The sequence below is a fragment of the Mycteria americana genome, chromosome Z (assembly GCF_035582795.1).
Source record: "Mycteria americana isolate JAX WOST 10 ecotype Jacksonville Zoo and Gardens chromosome Z, USCA_MyAme_1.0, whole genome shotgun sequence".
NCBI lineage: Eukaryota > Metazoa > Chordata > Aves > Ciconiiformes > Ciconiidae > Mycteria > Mycteria americana.
Genome location: NC_134396.1, coordinates 34543257 through 34561016, shown reverse-complemented (window position 1 = coordinate 34561016; position 17760 = coordinate 34543257). Strand labels below are relative to the sequence as shown.

Genomic DNA, 17760 nt, shown 5'->3' with positions numbered 1-17760 from the left:
CATTTAATCCAATTTGTGGTTCATTTTAGGCCAGAAGTCTGAACCAGAATACTTATCTACCCTATCCATAAAGGAATTAGGGTCATTTTTATATTAAGAGGGAGTTTAAAGCCCACTGAAGAAAATCTTGGTGATAACATCAGTTGGTGCTTGGTCAGGACAATATGCTTTGCTGGCTTTTTCAACAAAATCCTTTCTTGTTTTTTAAGGTGAATTAATGATATCTTCTGTGTTAAAGGCTAATTACAGACTATGTTTGGTAACCATCTAGTTTAGTCTTAATACCAGCATTTGCATTAACATTGCAATTCCAATTCAGAAAGTTTGTGTGCGTGTGTGTGGTAGCTGCATGCTGATTTCCTAAGTGGTTGCCTGTCTCAAATAGTACTTGTGAACAGGGTAGATAAGGCCTGTTAGTAAGCATTTTTTCTGGATAGCAGAATGTAACACAAACAGCCTGTCTTTTCTACACCAACAGCTTCCCTAAATTAACTTGATAAATTTGTCTTGAAGATTTTCTGGGAAACTGCCTTGGGCATTTCTGAAAAAAAATATTAAGGCGGTAGATTTGGAAACTTGTGGCTAAGTAGAACCTGTTGACTCCAGGAGACTTGATGTAATAGGTTGGTCTGTGGCTGTTCACTTTGTCCCTAGATCTTCATCTCTTTGCTCTGTGTCCTGGAGAATCTCCAGAGTATATTGCACAGCAGGATCAGGTGACTGAGTATGGAAACCTTGCTGTACTAATAATGAGGATACACAGCTTTTCTCAATAGACCGTGTTGTCACTTTTCTACCCATCTTATTCAGCTCCCAGAAGCTTCTTCCCGATACAAGTTAATCAAAATTAATTCAAAAAAGCCCTCAGTTTTGCTTTCCTTCACATAGATTTAACTCTTATTGAAAACACGGACTTTTATAAACCATTTAGATTACTAAAAACATACTACAAGCAAGCAAACAAACAAACCCCTCCAAAAATCTATTTGCCTTCATTTGATGACTAATGGTACATTTATAAGGACCATGTCTTATTTTGGCTACTGTCTTGGGAGGATAATCCATTTGTGCTTTGGCAGATAAATAAGCCTTCCCAAATGGTTGTTAAAAAGCCTACTGTGACCTCTCCCTGTAAATACTGAATAGTTAGTAAGCAAAATTAATCATTTAAAAATACATATTAATTAGGTTTTCAGACTATGAATCAATTTTGCACACACCAGGCAGCAAAGGCAGAAGCTTTTCAAGCTCTTATTTGTATAAAACTTGATTCTGTGATTTCTGTGTAGGAAAGATGTTGTGTTTTATCAGTTTTTCTTCCTCCTTCCTAATGATAAAAGTTGGCAGTATGTTTCAGGAGACTGGTATTTTGCCTGAAGCCTTGAAAGAGGAGTCAGCAGTGCTTTGCTGTCCTGCTTTAAATAAGCTCTTCTTGGCATCTGATTTGAGCCAGCAGAAATACAGTATATTTCTAGGAATGAGAAGATTGTACCTAATTTATAAAGAAGCTATCACTTTTTTAGGTCACACATGGCATAGAACTTTTTTTTAATTCTCCCTCAAGGCATGTTTCAAATAGTTACTCATCACCATGGTATAATATGTCTGTGGTTTCTCTAGAGAAAATAATGTTGGGTTGCTATCTTTAACATCTTGGGGCTAAGTTCATTCTTGTGTGACCCTGTTCTAAACAACAGCTTTTCATCTGAGATTACATTTTGCTGCCTTACTTCAGTCCTGCCAATTCATTACTCTAGACATAAAAGGATTAACGAAAGCACCCAAAAGAAGTAGGTGATAGGGTATCATGTAGCTTTGCATGCCTAGGGTAAGTCTGAAGCTCATTTTCAGAGTTTACTTCCAAGAAATGAGGTAATTGTTTAGAAAGGCAATCTTCTTGGTTGGACAACACACAAATGCAACCATTTAAGTTAGCTGCAATTTTTGCAGAGGAAAATTCCTGCTGGAATCATTTATTATTTTGAAAGGGACCCTCCCAGTCCTCTGATACTTCTAGAAATACCAGTTTGAAATAACTGTCTTTGCTGTTTTGTGTTAGTCAGCAGAGGGCACTCTCCTCCTTTAAAAATACGAGAAAGTATGGCTTAAAAATACAGAGGAGAAATGCTTTTCTTTGCAGTGCCCCCCCCCCCCCTTTTTTTTTAACTTACAAATTATAACTGTGAAATTTTGATATGATAGAATTCTGTACAGGATTATTTTTCATGTAATATTTCCTCTTCTGAATTGGAACGGAGATATGATGACATGATTCCCTTAAAGAGAACCTGCTGTTTGTTTCCCTGTGCCCGTCCTATGTTCACCATAGGTTCTTCTCTAGATTGTAAATGCAGGGGAACTTCCACAGTTCCTTTGTGTTGGCAAGTGGATGAGGTGGCTGAATTTCTGAACTGCCTGAATCAGCTGGCCATAACCTCTACTCTGTGAAGAGGCACACAGTCTTTTCAGTTACAGCTATTTGAACCCATGAAGCCAAGCAAAGCTCTTATTCCTCTGATTCTTAAAAACATCTGTAGTGCAAGACTCATTCAGGCTTTGTACAGGAGAGAGTCAGCAGGAGTTCTGTGCGTCTGTACACTTCTTAAGTGAGAATTCACATATTCAAACATTACCTTTTTTTTTTTTTTTTTTTTTTTTTTAATGCACTTACTGTTGTATTGCAATGGTTGACTGAGGTAGTGAATTCTTGCGGGATTGTGAAGTACCGCAGTTATGTTGCTTGAAAATGGAATGAAAACTTCAGCATGTCCATGTTTGTATAACATTCTCTTCCATAATTTCGACTGTACCACTATATAAAAATATTCTTGCAGAAAAGTTTGCCATTATTTGCAATACTGTTATTGAGCACCATTCTTCAAAAACAGGCGCTAGGACATGAAGCCTGTTATAAAGTTCTTAAAGCCTGTGACGCATGTAAAGTAGGAGAAGGACTGGTTAAAAATTTCAGTGATTTATCCTAGCTTCTTGGGAAGTCACTATAGAGAGACTGGCAGTTGAATTTTCTTTTTCTTTTTTAACCCCTTCTGGTTTCCAGATCTTTTTGAAAAAAATATTCTTCTGTGGGCAAAGCAGGTAGAGGATGCTTTTTAGGAAAGATTGTGAGGAGGCGCTTTTGGTTTGTTACCATGTGGTCCAATACTTTGAATACTGTTTCCTGATGACGAACTTGTCAGGCACATGCTATTGAACCATATGCATGATGAGGAACCGTGGTGAAATGGAAAATGCGTCCCTGACTCTGGGGTTGGCATTGTTCTCTGCTCACTGCTGTTAAAAACAGCTCTAAGTCTGCCCCAGTTTATACCAGCTGAATACATAGAGAGAGTTCTTTCCCAGATGCAAAGTACACTCCCTCCCGCTTCTGTATTTACTGCATGTAAGCTCAATGCAGTAGTTTTAGTGACACTTAACTGGAGTAACACTTCAACTAGAGTAACACTAAGAAGCAGTCCAGTGGTTCACATTTTTGCTGTGTGTATATGAATTGGTTTAGCTAGCTCAAGAAACAATGGTGTGTTTTCTTACGTGTGTGTACAATAATTATTTGTAGGATTACTGCACAATATTTCTTTGAAGATCTCAGATTAAAAGTGGTCCTCAGGAAATAAAAGCCTAGGACATGGACATTTTTCTGAAAATGTGACTGTATATACATGCTTGAATGTGTTTTTGAAAACATTTGTTGATAATCCTATCTTTATACAGGTAGAGCAGTAATTTGGATAATTCATGTTAGCTACAAAAACTGTCATGAGGGGAGATCTTTTTGCGAGCTCTCACTTACGCTGGTTCAAATCTGAAATGTTTTTGTTAGTTTCTGTAATTGCAGATTTGAGTTAAATTTGAAAATAGGTTTTTATCAGCAGAAAAAGATTTTACCTGCTTGGGCTTGTCAATTATTAATTGTGAGGACTTCGTGAGGATGTAAATCGTTGCTAGTGACTATGTCCAAGAGAAGAAGTTTGGATTTAGTTTTATGTTCAGATTAGCAATGTTAGAACTCAAATGCTACTATTAATTTTGAACTATTTCAAAACTTCAGTAGATATCTTCCACTACTTCCTTGGGAATCTTAAGGATTTATCTGAACCAAGATGTGAATCCCAGAGTTGTCACACCCGCTGTAAACCTTTGAAAATATGGCAGTAAAAGTAACATTTGGAAAACAAGTCAAAACATGACGTTCTGGGACTATTTCATTTTTAAACCTAGTAGTAAAGTAACTTGCAATCCAGTGCTCTGGATCTCTCTTCACTTACATGGCCTGTATTTTACTTGTTGCTCTGTGTTCTTCAAAGCAAAATTAGGCACAGCTTGGAAAACAAACTGAACTTGCAGAATTAATGTAATACAGTGCTAATCAAGCAATTAAATGTATATAAATGAATTATGTAATTAAAGAAGTGGAAGCTATTGTTCAAAATTAGAATATACTTGCATGTAAATTTAAAAAAACCCTATTTTAGCAGAAGTGAATGTAATCGAGGAGGATGTTTAGGCAGATTATCTTGAGCAATTTCAGGGCATAATATCTAGCCTCCCAACAAGACAAAAAATTATTTGGAGGTGAATTGCTAAAGCAGTTGGAAAGGATGTGGCCGTTGGCTGATCCATAAAGACGTTTCCCAAAGTCAGCAGTAGAATTTGCCCAACTCTGCAAAATGAAAGTGTTGTCCAGAGAGTAAAGCGGTTTCGGTTTCTGTGATCCTCAACAGCAAAAGAGACAGATTTTTACAGCACGTGTCAGGAAAGTATTCACTAGCTACACAATTTCAGGACCAATGTGTAAAAATTTCAGCTAGGGTGCTACATTTGTTACCAGCAGGAGATGTAAAAGTGCCTAGTTTATGATCCGTTGCAAATGTAACATGCCACACACTCAAGAGTAAATATTAAGTATGATGTTTTATGGAATAGGTCTTTGCAACCCACTGTTCTGTTTTTAAACATTGATGTCATCTTCCATCTCAGCTTTCCTAGCCATAGCAATATTTGAAGAGTATAACAGCCTATGCAGTCATTAACAAGCAAAGTTGTAATGCTTAAATTGATCTGATCTCATAAAAACATTACCCAAGAAAGAAAGCAGCCAAAAGTCCCCTAGAAATCTGGAGAATCTGCCTGAAGATTATAGGGGTATGAAGCCTTTAAAAGAGAGGATAAAAGAGCCTATCATTTTTGTTTAACAGATGTGATACTACATAGAGCATATTTTATTTTATATCTAAAAATGAAGCAACTAGATCTAGTGAAAAAGGGGAGAATGAATAACGAAAATCTGAAGCTGAAATTTCTGTTTTTGTCTTTCACCTCTGTTGTCAGAGGGCAATTGAGAAGATACTGAGTTATCTCCTATGGAGCTTAGATCTTGTGTAGCCAAGAGAGGGAGTGAGACGTTCCCCTGTCCCTTCCAATGGCAGATATTTTTGGTTTTAGCTGTTCTTCCTTCTCAGGCCAGGAGCACAGAGAATAGAAGATGCTTAGAAGTCACTGTGATGTTAGTAATTAAATGTAGTCAAATAATTTCAAAGATTAGAACACATTTCAATTTGATTTTGCTTTTGAAAAACAGCTTTATACCTGTAATTTTCATCAAGTCTGAAGTCTCTGAAATGCCGCTATATCTGAAATGGCACTATTACACCTGGTAAATCACCTGTTATACCAGACTCAGGCAAAGCAATGGAGATACTTTGGTAATTAAGACTTCCATGACAGAGAACAAATGCTCCATCATACTACAATTATGCATCCCTTTCTAGGCAACCTGGAGCTGTAAGGTTTTTGAGCAGTTGCCCAGAAATTGCATACAATTTCCTATCTTCATGGAAAAGTTTGCCTGCAGAGCTACCCTTTGCTTATTCCATATCTTACTTCTTGGTGATGTATTGCTTCTTAACAGATCTGTTGTGAAGCACTAAAGGGTGGTTTAGGGATGAGAAGTCAGTGAGGGTTGTGTAATGTTATCATCATAGTGTGTAACATATATGCAGTGTTTTCATTTGAGGGTTTGTGCTGTGTTGCAAACGTTTGATCAGCCCAGTGAGAGCATTACTGATGTGATTATAGAGTCCACTTCACAAGTTATCCCATTTGGGCAGAGAGATGCCAAGGTTGTTGGAATATATTATGTCAGGAGTATAGTAAAACTTCCTGATAGTATACAGTATAGTATATTTGCGCCATATTGATGATATTACATGTCATATTATGGACTAGAACTCTCTGTGTGCGTGCTTATTTGCAATGAAATGGCTCTCTGTAAATTAGTCTGAAATTCTAATCGATTTCAGTTCACTCAACTGAGGTTTTACCCTTTCACTGTGAAAGAATGAAGAAGCTATCATACACCCTTATTTCTCCCTTTGTGCCTGCATAGTTGTGTATATCTTCAGGTTGCAAATGAAGCCATGGTGAGGAAGGTGCTGCTCTAAAGGTTTTGTGAGGCTCTGGCTGCCTGATGTGTAAGTGACTAGAGCACATAGTGACTTATAGATGCAGCATTCTCACTCTTTAAGTCTAACAATATGAATCTTTAGTTTATACATTTAAGTTCAACCTACCAGAAACCATTGGGTTTGTTCAACAATTGAAAGTTGCTGTGGCATTGTCTTTCTGTAGTTGAGACTTTGGAATACATAGGTGAAATAAATATGTCTTAGTATGTTTTAGCAAAATGTAAAACATTCTAAATTAGAGATGTTTAACTGTGTAAGTTGTGGCATGATTTTTAGGCAGGAACATATAAGGCTTGTGTTTATGAACACTTACAGTTGCATCTGCATTTTGATATAATAATATAAATACAAGAAAATTGCATGGTAGAATCAGCATGGAGCCGTTTAGCTATCAGTTAAATTATAAACGTATTGGATCAGGAGCCATTTCAAGTCTCTGTTCTGAGATTTTCCGTAATTTTTTGGATGTTATAATTTTGGACATTTGCGCATATAATTCTTGGAAATGAACTTACTAAATATGCTGTCCATATAGGTCCCAGCTTTTTAAAAATAACTGCCATAGAAAAATTGAACTTCCTTCATGCATGAGATAAAAAATGTAGCTTTCATTCATATTTTTTATATTATACAGTATGACCAGAAGGTAAAGACATTGCTTAAGGAAAGTGGTATTATTAGATTTATTTTGGTATCTTTTCCATTCTAAGTGTGTGGATAAGGTTCTCTTTTTCCCAGTTTGTCTTGTGACCTGATCTGAAACAAAGCTAGGCAGTGAGTGTTTTTTAGCAATAAAACTAAATAACAGTATAACAAAACAATAAAGTAGTTCTTCACTGTACTTTGCCTTCATTGCCCATCAGTCCATTAAAATGAGTTCAGTCTTTTGGGGGCTTCACAAAAGAGCCACCGTTGGCAGGCATTTGGCAGCAAGCAGATGACGTATTTCTTAAAGTTTCTCCTGTTTAATCCAGTTTTTCATTATCTGACTGTCAGCTAGGTCTGAAGTCCTGTTGCAGAGTTTTTCTGAGAGACATTTCAGAGTTGATAGCAGTTTCTGACTCTTAATTCAGGTCTGTAACGGGACAACAGTAGCCTGTGGTAACATCAGACTTTCAGGGTGTTTATCCCCTCTACTCCATTCCCTATGTGGTACCTGCTCTTCACAGGAAAGGGACATGTAAATAAATAAGCTAAGAATACAAAGAGAAAAGAAGGTCTGTGTCTTTTCCTGTAACATTCTTATGTATCCACAGTTTGGAGTGGCTTCCCTGACCCTGCATGTTTATCATGAATCAGGCAATTGAAAAACATGCTGTGCCTTTTGGCTGTTTTATCCTTCCATTTTCTGTGGGGTCATGACTTGTCCAGGAGAAGGTGACAGGCCAGTCTTCTGAATTCCAAGATTTGGGGATGTTCTGTGGGTGTTCTTGCTCCATACAAAGACTACAGAAAGCAACATTACTATTTTATGCCTTTTTGGTTGATGAAGATTTTCCTCAGAGATCTGGCTAGTGTTTCATTCTGAAGACTGATGCTGCTTTACAGAAAAAAGATGACTGATTTAGTTCCTCCAATAACTGGAAAGATGAAATGGGTATTTGGCATCAAGTGGTTTTTTGTCCTGAGTTTATTCAGCTAACTGCTGTTGTTCCCGTAGTTAACCACTGTGGTAATTCAGTAAAATATTACTTCGAGTAAATTGGCAAAACCCAGCTTAATTTAAATGTACAAAAATAGCTAAAGAAAGCAAGTACTTTGTAGTAGCGTAACATCAACTCATTGACAGAAAGCAACTCTTGTGCGAAGCCTAACCACCATTAATGTAGTCCTACAGCGCCAGAGAGCAGAGTCTTGAAAGTGTGCACCTTTTTCTTAATAATAGTGCTGAATTACAAGAACTTTTTCAACAATTATGTTTCCGTCTTGAAGTAGATTCTGTAGGATCAGATATCTCCAAGTTCCTTTGGGAATCCCATAATTTTCCTATTACTGCAAAAATAAATTGAAGAAATACTTTTCCTTAAGTCTTAAATCCATTCCTTCCTCACCCCAGCAATATCAGAATGTGAAAGTCATGTGGCTTTATTGGGTATTCTCATGTGACCAGTCTAGGTTTTAAAAACACATGGCAATCCACGTTTTTCATATATGGTGTGTTTAAGTGGAATGAACGTCATATCTTCACCTTATCTGCTGGAAGGTGTGTAATTCTACTGTGTTTTGGTTAAAGGGAGTGATAAGAATATATAATTCTGCCTCAGAATTACCCTCTTTCCAATTCTGGAGACATATTGTTCTAAAACATTTCTCTTAAAATTAAATAGTACACTTAAATAGCACATTATAGCAAAATTAAAAACTTCCTTGTAGCAGAGAAGAACCAAAACGGCGAAACAAACAAAAGAAAAAGATAAATACTATTAGCAAGATAAAAGGCAGTGTCTTTCGTTCGATAGGGGAAGCTTCCTGGGTCTTGCAACAAAACAAATTTTTATTTTTCCTTCAAACACTTTTAAGGACAGTTTGTACATTAGGAAACTGGGCCTGAATTATTTGGCTGTAGAAAGCTATAATAAATCTGTTAAACCTGTTACTTGAAGGAAAATGTTCTTCAAATAATCACAGAGGCATTTCACTAAACTGAAGTGATAGTTTAGACAAAGTGTATTTTTTTACTCGGGGTCGTGTAAAGACGTGTGAGTGTGTGTTTGTGTACGAGCATCTGGGTAACATGGTATGGTATGGCATTTAACACTCCTGTGACTTGTGATGTGAACACATCAGGTTTTGTACTCTGTCAGTAACCTCATTAGAAATACTTATAGGAGAGTTGTTACCATTTGAAGGTAACAATTACTTTCTCCTACAGGACTGAATCTTAGTCTCAAATTTAATAATAATCTAACGGTAATTGCTGTTAATTGAACATTAATATGATTACACTGCTCCATTGGAAATGATTGACCTGTGTGTTGTGACAATTTTATGTTAACCACACTTAGTGGTACTTACAACCTTTGTGAAGTGTTTTGAGATCTTTACGTTAAAATGCTATGTTGCATAATACAAAAATCTAAAAGTCAATATTTGGTTTTTAGACATATGAATTAAGGAAGATTTTTATCTTATTAAATGTGGAGTTACCAGTTCTTTTACCAGAGTTTTCTTGTAGCTTACTCTGCTTAGAATTACTATGAACAAAATTAGGATGAATGTTCAAAACCTAGCCTTCTTTGTAAAGGAAGAAATGGTGAAGAATTTAACAGTTGAAGTTACCTAAGATCACGGCAAGACTGATTCATTTTACTTAATCTGCCTCTTTGTCCTTTTGGTAGAGAGGGAATGGCTTATGGATGCTTCATCTCTCCTTTTCTCCATGTTTTTGTATTTTCTACTTTGTTTTGAAAACCTGGTTTGTTCTGTAGAGGTTGATTGCCCAAAGTGTTCACTGAAGAACTTGTTTCAGTTGATGGCAGTATTACAATAGATACGGGGTTTTGACGGGAAGGGGTGAGTAGTGATAAAAGTGATAATTCAGGCTGTTACATGGAATTAGATACTCTATCAAAGGAACAGTAACGGTAATGTTTACATATTTAAGTTGCTTTTATTTGTTAGGCAACAGATTAACAGTGATAGCCAGGCAGCCTAAAGTTTATGTATGGAAAAATAGGAAAGCTGGACAGTAAGTAGAAAAATGATCACACCCTTTTGTTTCCCCATACTATGATTTGCCATGGCAGAAAGAGTCTATGTTAGTTTTGGGCCCTTTAGATTTATTTACTTCTAAACAGTATCTACACTGTGCTGGTGTAATTGCACTGTCCCATAGCTTTCCTTTCCCTAAATAATGCATATGTTCCATCTCATAGGGCGGCATCTCATATTTCATGAAAGGAGGCTGTATTTTTATATACTTAATCTTCTAACTCAGCTAACTTTCCAACAGTTATTCACACTGGGTGAATTAGTTATCAGAGAGGAATATAACTTTATACTCTTCTGCCTGACACCAGAAAAATCTTATTTTGTTGCTATACAAATCTTTTGTTATAAAAAGAGGATCAGAAACTTCAGGGTAGAATAGTACGATAACTGTAACAAAGTACATTTATGAAGGTCTGGATTCTGTATTTAAATTGTACACCTAACCTCCCCTGTCTTCCCCTTTGGCATGACTCACATGTCTCCAACACTGGCAAGAGAATCTCCTAGGGTGACAAGAAGTTATTTTGTTGTGTTTCTCTTGCTGTATTAAAACAGGTTTTTTTCAAGAAGGACTATAGTGGTAATATGGCCTTTAAAATGTAAGTTTCAGAAGCCTTTTTTATTATCTATATTGAAATTTTGATATAATCCTTGATAAAAGCTTCCTTGAGTGTTCTGGTTGCAGCCCTATAGTGGTGACTTAGTGTTTGTCTTCCATGTCTGGTGCAGCTTAAAAGTAAATAAGACAGCAAGAAAATTCAGGGCTCTGATTGCAGTGTACAAATGAAGTTCTTATTTTTTCAGCTACTTTCTAAGCTTTCTCTGAGCCCTACTAAAAAAAAAAAAAAACCCCACACAAAAAACCAAACCTCATATGTGTAGAGATTTGTTATTCCAGTGTTTAGATATATAAAAGTATTACAACTAGTGTTTAATGATGCATTTTAAATGGATTAAATTTCCAGCTTAAGGCACAGGATAACTTGTTTAAATCTTTACCATTTCATTGTATTGCCCATAAGCCATGGGTTAAGGTCCTTTATCCTAGGCTTTCTACAGACAATGACCAGGAATTAAAAAAAATTTCTTCATGCAAACTCATTTTTTTAGATTGTTACATGTCTGTGGAATTCTTTTTCAAAGAGCTTGTGCTATTTTTTTTGTCCAAAGGTTAGAATGTGAAACAGGAAAGGGTGACAAATTCTGATTTAGGTAGTTTGATACCCTATTAACCTTTGTCAGCAACTGAAGGATGACTAGCATTGCACCAAGCCTTGTTTCAGCAATTCATAGCACACTTTATTAATTTAAATACAGTTCTTGGTATAGCACACCATGAAACCTCCACCCTGTTTACCCTAGTCCATTCTATGCTCTAAAGTTGCTCAAGGGAAGCAAGATCCTCTTTACAGTCCTCTTACAAACTATTTTTTGTGGGCTGCTATGTAAAAAACACTTTCCTACCTTGGACTGATTATCAGTCAGAAGTGGCTGCTTTCTGACACGTTAAGGAACACATGCCCCAACTGTCTAGTTTTCGAGACAGTGAAATACACTAGTATTACTTGCCTTGCATGTTACACCTGCTTCAAATATCAGCAGGTTTGCAGGAGTCTCCAAAGCACCATATCTTGCTATACAGCCCTATAAGGCAAGATATTTGAGTGAACCACAGTTGTAGATTACAAGTCACCAGGGTCTGCATCTGTAAATGACTCATGTTGAGCTGGCATAAACAATCATTACTGCTTTTAAGCTGCATTATCAAGAATTCCTCCCCCAAAAGACATAATTCCATAGTCATGATGATGTCTTTGTAACGACTTCCATTCAGCTCCCGGACTGCTTGCATCCGATCACATGCCATTGCTCTCAATTTCGCAATCAATGTGTATTATACTATCCAGACTTAACTAATATCACTGTGCTAAAGGATCAATCTGAACTGGTATCACTGAACTAAATATCACTGAACTGAAGGATCAATCCTTTAGTTACCGACAGCCAAACACTACAGCCACAGTCTTTTTCTGATTGGTTTGGGAAATCCTTTTACAAAACAGAAGATGTTCCCTCTATGAGAATTCTTTAAATGGGCACCTTAAAATCAGCTAGTCCAGAGAGACCATTGATACAAAGCAATCTTACGTGCTGCATCTCAAGCATATTGCTTTCTCCTGTAGATTTAAGATCCCAGAGGAATTTCTTTTGAACTAGACTGTGCATTTCTGCCTGATCTCCCTCATATAAATCATTCTGGTAGGTGGAGTGCTAATTTGAGAAAGTTACAGAGACTATATCAAAAGGAATATAAAAAATATGAGCCTTTTCCTGTGCTTGCTATGTTGATTGTAGTCACTGCTGTAAGGCTCCAAATGGTTGGTGCACATACAGAGAGAATACGAGCCCGGATCCATTGGCTGGCCCAATTAGTCCCTAAGAAGCATCAGAGCTTTCAAAAAATTACAAAGAGAGTAAGTAGAAAACTGACATGATGAAGCCTAGCGGTTAAAAAAGTATACTTATTATGAATGGATTGTGGCCAAAAGAGTATTGCCAGAAAGACCAGCATAAAACTATAATGCTATTCAAGCTTAGAATTAGTTTTTAACACTGTCAATAGTTTTCTGAGGGGAATGAAGAAGGAGAAATGACAGCTATTTTGGTTTCTCCTCAGGCTCAGATTTCCTGATTTCAAAATCCAATACTATTCCCAAAAATTCCAGTTTTCTTATTCTGGGCTCATTTTTTAAATACTTGTAGAAATCAGTGAAGGAGCTCTTAAATTTAGGAGAGATGTGATTTGCTAAAAGTAATTGAATGAGTGTTTACAAGATTTCTGGTAAATAAGGTGGAAATTGCTACAAGTGTTCTTATATTCCCAGAAGGCCACGGAAGATGTTGACTGCTGATGTCAAAAGTGTATTGGACTGAAAAGTCATCTACACCATCTAGATTTTGTTTGTGGAACATTGCAGCTGAACTAGTAGTTACATCTTAATGACCAGTTTGAATTTGGTGGTACTTGCAGAATCCTTCGGTTTTGCCTGTCATTTTGAGATTTTTTTTTTGTTTTAATACTTTGATAACAATTATTGGTGTCTGAAAAGAGAGAACTCTAACAAGGTACAACTTTCTCAGGTACAAGTCTCAAGCTTAACTTTTTTCTTTTTGTCCTCCCAAATAATGTCAAATTTGGGGTAAAGTGAAAGGATTAGTAGACACTAAGAAGCACTGGATAGTGTTTATAGTTGCATAAACTGAATTAATGATGAGTCCTTAGATTTTTTCATGTGTGAGTGCTAACATCAACAGTTATGTTCCAAATTTTCTATTGATATTAGTGGAAGGAAACTAAAGCCAGGGATTAGCAGTACTGACACCACACATCGGTCATGATTGATTCTTCTCCTGCATTAAATTTATGTTTCTCCATCTCACAAGGTTTCACAAGAATTACTTTTGGGCAGGGTACCAGGGCAAGTGAGAGAAAAATTAAGCCAATAAATGAGATCCTGTATTTTCATTTCTATCTCCACCACCAGAAATTAGAAGCCACCAAAAGACGTTGCCTGACAAAGACTCTCAAAGAAAGAAAAATTGTTGTCTACAGGAAAGTATAATACCTCTGGGAACAAGACAGCATAGCTGAGGATTAATAAAGATTTGAAATCTATGTGAAAGGGCATTTTTTAAGAGAAGCAGCACTGATGCAAAGAGCTGTGTATCAGTAAGTTACAAGCTGTCATGAGTCTGCCCAAGCAAACCGCAGGGAAGCAGAAGCAGTATTCACTGAGGAAATGCTGTTTCTTTTTAAAAAGTTGAATCAGTTTTTCGATGGATGCAACTTCTTGGCATATATCATAGTTTATTTTGTAGGTTTGGTCACATAGTGCAAAGTCATATTAATTGTATAGCAGGACATACAGAACCGATAATTTAAACAGTGCAAGATGTTAGACAACTTTGTAGTAACAAGTCTAGGTAGGTAACTGAATAAAGTACTTACCTTTTAAGATTTTCTCTTCTACCAATGTAGAATATTTGAGCACCTGTTAGAGAATATTTAGGGAACTGTTGGAGAAATAACTTCAGCTATGACGGATTTCAAATGAAAGCTTTTGAATAGTATGTTAGTCTTTTAGCTCTGTTAGATTTTTATATCAGTTGGCTGTAATTTCAGAGCTCAAGTACAAAAAGAAAAATCAGTATCTGAATATATTCTTTTATCAGTTTGTCACAAGATGTCGGAAAATATTCAGGGCATCATTCTTTTGGAAGTACACAAGGACAACAGAATACACTACTGAGCTTGATAACGTATAAGGTAGTTTAAAAAAAAAAAAAATTACCCTGTTTCACAAGAACGTTGGCTTGTGTTTAGTAGAGTACTATTTCTTGTTATTTGCTGTAAGAAGGTAGGTACCCTTCATGATTTGTCCAGGTATTTTGGGGATGCGTGGACATGATCCAGAAGAAAATACCCTTTGTTAGAACTTTGGAGATTTGGGTTCTGATAACAGAGAACATATGTTCTCCTTATATCTAAGACACACATTTTGCACACTGAACTTGGAGGGTTTTATTAACTCTTGAGTAAAAAACAGTTGTAGGTATAATATTTTGTTAAGTAATGAGCAGTAGCATCATTCTCCTGGACTGTCTAAAAAGGGGAGTGGGGATTGTATGTGTGTAAACAGAGGATAAATTTATTAAAAAATAACAAGAACACTGGTTTCAGTATACCTTCACCTAATTTAAAATGGGAAGAGGTTTGTGTCCTCAGCTCAACTGCAGACTAGGTAGGAGAGTAGAATCCCTCAGGTTTTTTGCTTGACCAAGTTTTCATCGGTTGTCTTCTCTGTATGTGTGTATGTTTGCATGTCTATATATCTCTACACAGATACATACATTCATGTATTTGTTACTGAAATGTGTACCTAATACTTCCAGGACAAATTAGAAATTGTTCTGCTGTATTTCTTTGGTAGTTCTGACTCCATAGGCTTTAACTAAATTTTACGTATTTAGGAGGGTAATGGATTTATTAGGGATTCTTTCCTATTAGCAACTCCCAATTTTAGACATTACTTTTTAAGAATTTCCATAATTTATAGCACAAATTGAAACTAGAGACAATTTCTAATAATCTTGCTTTTCTTTTTTAGTAGTAACTTCTGTTACTTTTGTGGTAACATCAAGAACTTTATCAGTCTCTCTGAAAGGCAATTTCCTTCCCTCCTTTATTCTCTCAGCTACCATCAGTGTCTAAATCTGCCAAGTTGGTTAACCAGTCATAATTTAAAAAGCATGTTTTATATACTCTAAAATTGTACCTGAAAAATAAAAAATGAAAGCTTTCTTTAAAATGAGCTTAATTAAATACAAATTTTAATGTGAATGCTTCATCCATTTCATGTAAATAATACTGAATTGGAGTAAGCACAGTCTGAAATAAGGGCGCATTTGTACATTTATTAATTCACTTTTTGTCATAATATCATATTTAGCACTATTTGTCTTTGAACACACCGTATCATCACTCATTCATAATTTACTCAGTACTGTTATTTATTCTCATTCATTCACAATTTACTTTAAGGTCTTCCCCAATAAATCAACATTACTGCTTCCTTCCTACACCATCACTAAGTTCATTCACATGAATACAGATTTTGGTAAAATACCCGTCTTTGAATATTTGGGGGTTTTACTGTCTTTTCTATCTTCATGTTGTCCAAATGTCCTGGGTTCAGTTGTTAATGAGTGGTTCAGTTGGTAGAATGGATGGTAGGTATTCTGTTTAACGGTGTCTTTTAGCACGAAAGGTAAATAATATGCTGATCTGTGTTGAGATCTATATCCTTTCCATAAAAAAAGTGAAGGTTTTTTCTTTTATTCCTCATTTCTGGAACTCTCTGTAACAGTTGTCTCCTTTTTCCATCTTCACAACCTTCTTCGTGGTACTTGATTTTTCAAATTGCATATACATATTGGTGGCATGGCCAATATGAAAAATTACTCCTGTTTCTTATGTTCACTGTATATGAGTTATCTGCAAACACAGGAAATGAAGTAAATTTTACTGTTTTGTTTGTTTTGAATTAGGCTCATGCACAGTTAGTTCGAGAAGTCGATGTAGAGAAGGTGTCAACTTTTGAGAATCCGTATGTAGATGCAATAAGAAGCTTATGGAATGACCCTGGAATTCAGGAGTGTTATGATAGACGACGGGAGTATCAATTGTCCGATTCAACTAAATAGTAAGTACATGGTGGCTACAAACAACTATATATCATTTTCTGTTTCTAACAAAGTAATTTTTACTTTTTATATGATATGTCTGTGTACCTGTTTGTATGCATCTGCAGCACAAACATACCTGAATATACACTTACTAAATTGAATTCAGAGGATACTTTAAGGAGTGGAGTACATCTAGTTTAGGATTATATCTGTGTTTGTTTCACAGCATGACAGTCTGTGATCATTTGAAGTCTTAAAGTAAGATTCTAACTAGGGATAGTTAATCACTGATGTTTTTGTTTTCTTTTGTTATACTTGTTCAGGCCCTTACTCTCCTCTGACATACACTCACAAAGGCAAGCTGGTCAAAAATACTTTCATGTAGCATGACAGTAGTGAATACTGGGAAGTGCAATCAAGGTAGAGCTCCATACAATTAATAGAAATTATAATGCCTGAAAAAATTATAATGCCAGAACTCCTGTTTTCCCAGTTTTTCCCATTTTCCCAGGTTTTCCCCTTTTCCCTCACAGATTGCTTTTGCAGTCCTCGTGGTGAGGTAAATAGTACTAAGCAAGGGTTCTTGTGTTTTATTGAACTGCCTTTCTTTTACGGAAACAAAGCCTAAACTTTAAAGAACAGGGCTGCCACAAAGACAACAGGAAAAGCACTTGAAGTTAAACCCTCTCTGTTATAGATCAACAATAATAAAAATGCATATGTGACTAAACAATGTCTGAAATGTTATGCCTTTAGTTTCTTGGGGCAGGAATCTGATAAAATAGTACTGTGAAATTTAACATTGGAATCTAAGGACTGCCTGAAGATTGACTCCATGAAATTCAGTTACTCTTGAGTAATGTAGCATATAGCTCAGATCAAATTTCTCATCTGTTGTCAAAGAAATGGATGATGGTAAGGGATGATGACCTTTTGATGTTGACCTACGTTAAAAAATACAGCATAGTTATTAAAGCTGTAGCAAAAACCTCCATGGTGTCCACATGAATTTTTGTATTAGCTATGCAAATTACTCTGATTATATCATTCCAGTCTCCATTTGTCAGGTGTATGTGAATGGAGGCCTCTTATTGAGGAAAGCACAGAAGAACGGAAAGGCACCGTGAAGCTCCCATTAAGCTCATTGGAACAAGGCTATAGATATGAGAGATCTGGGATAACATTTATCTGCACAGTAGTCTGAGGATTCTTATCTAGCTCAACACTTTACATGTGATTTAGTCAAGACAAACTTAGTATCTCACTGATGCAATTTAGGCAGCTGAAGAGCTACAGATGCATGACGTATGTCTCCTCAGAT

At 36.2% G+C, this 17760-nt stretch overlaps 1 protein-coding gene across 1 annotated transcript in view; it reads left to right on the top strand.

Annotated features, from left to right (window-relative positions):
• The window catches only part of GNAQ (G protein subunit alpha q), a 139547-nt gene that overhangs the window by 83971 nt on the left and 37816 nt on the right, over positions 1 to 17760 (top strand). Inside the window, exon 4 of the mRNA XM_075526518.1 lies at positions 16302 to 16456. Within this exon, the coding sequence (XP_075382633.1) occupies positions 16302 to 16456 (155 nt within the window). The remainder of the gene's footprint in view (positions 1 to 16301; positions 16457 to 17760) is intronic.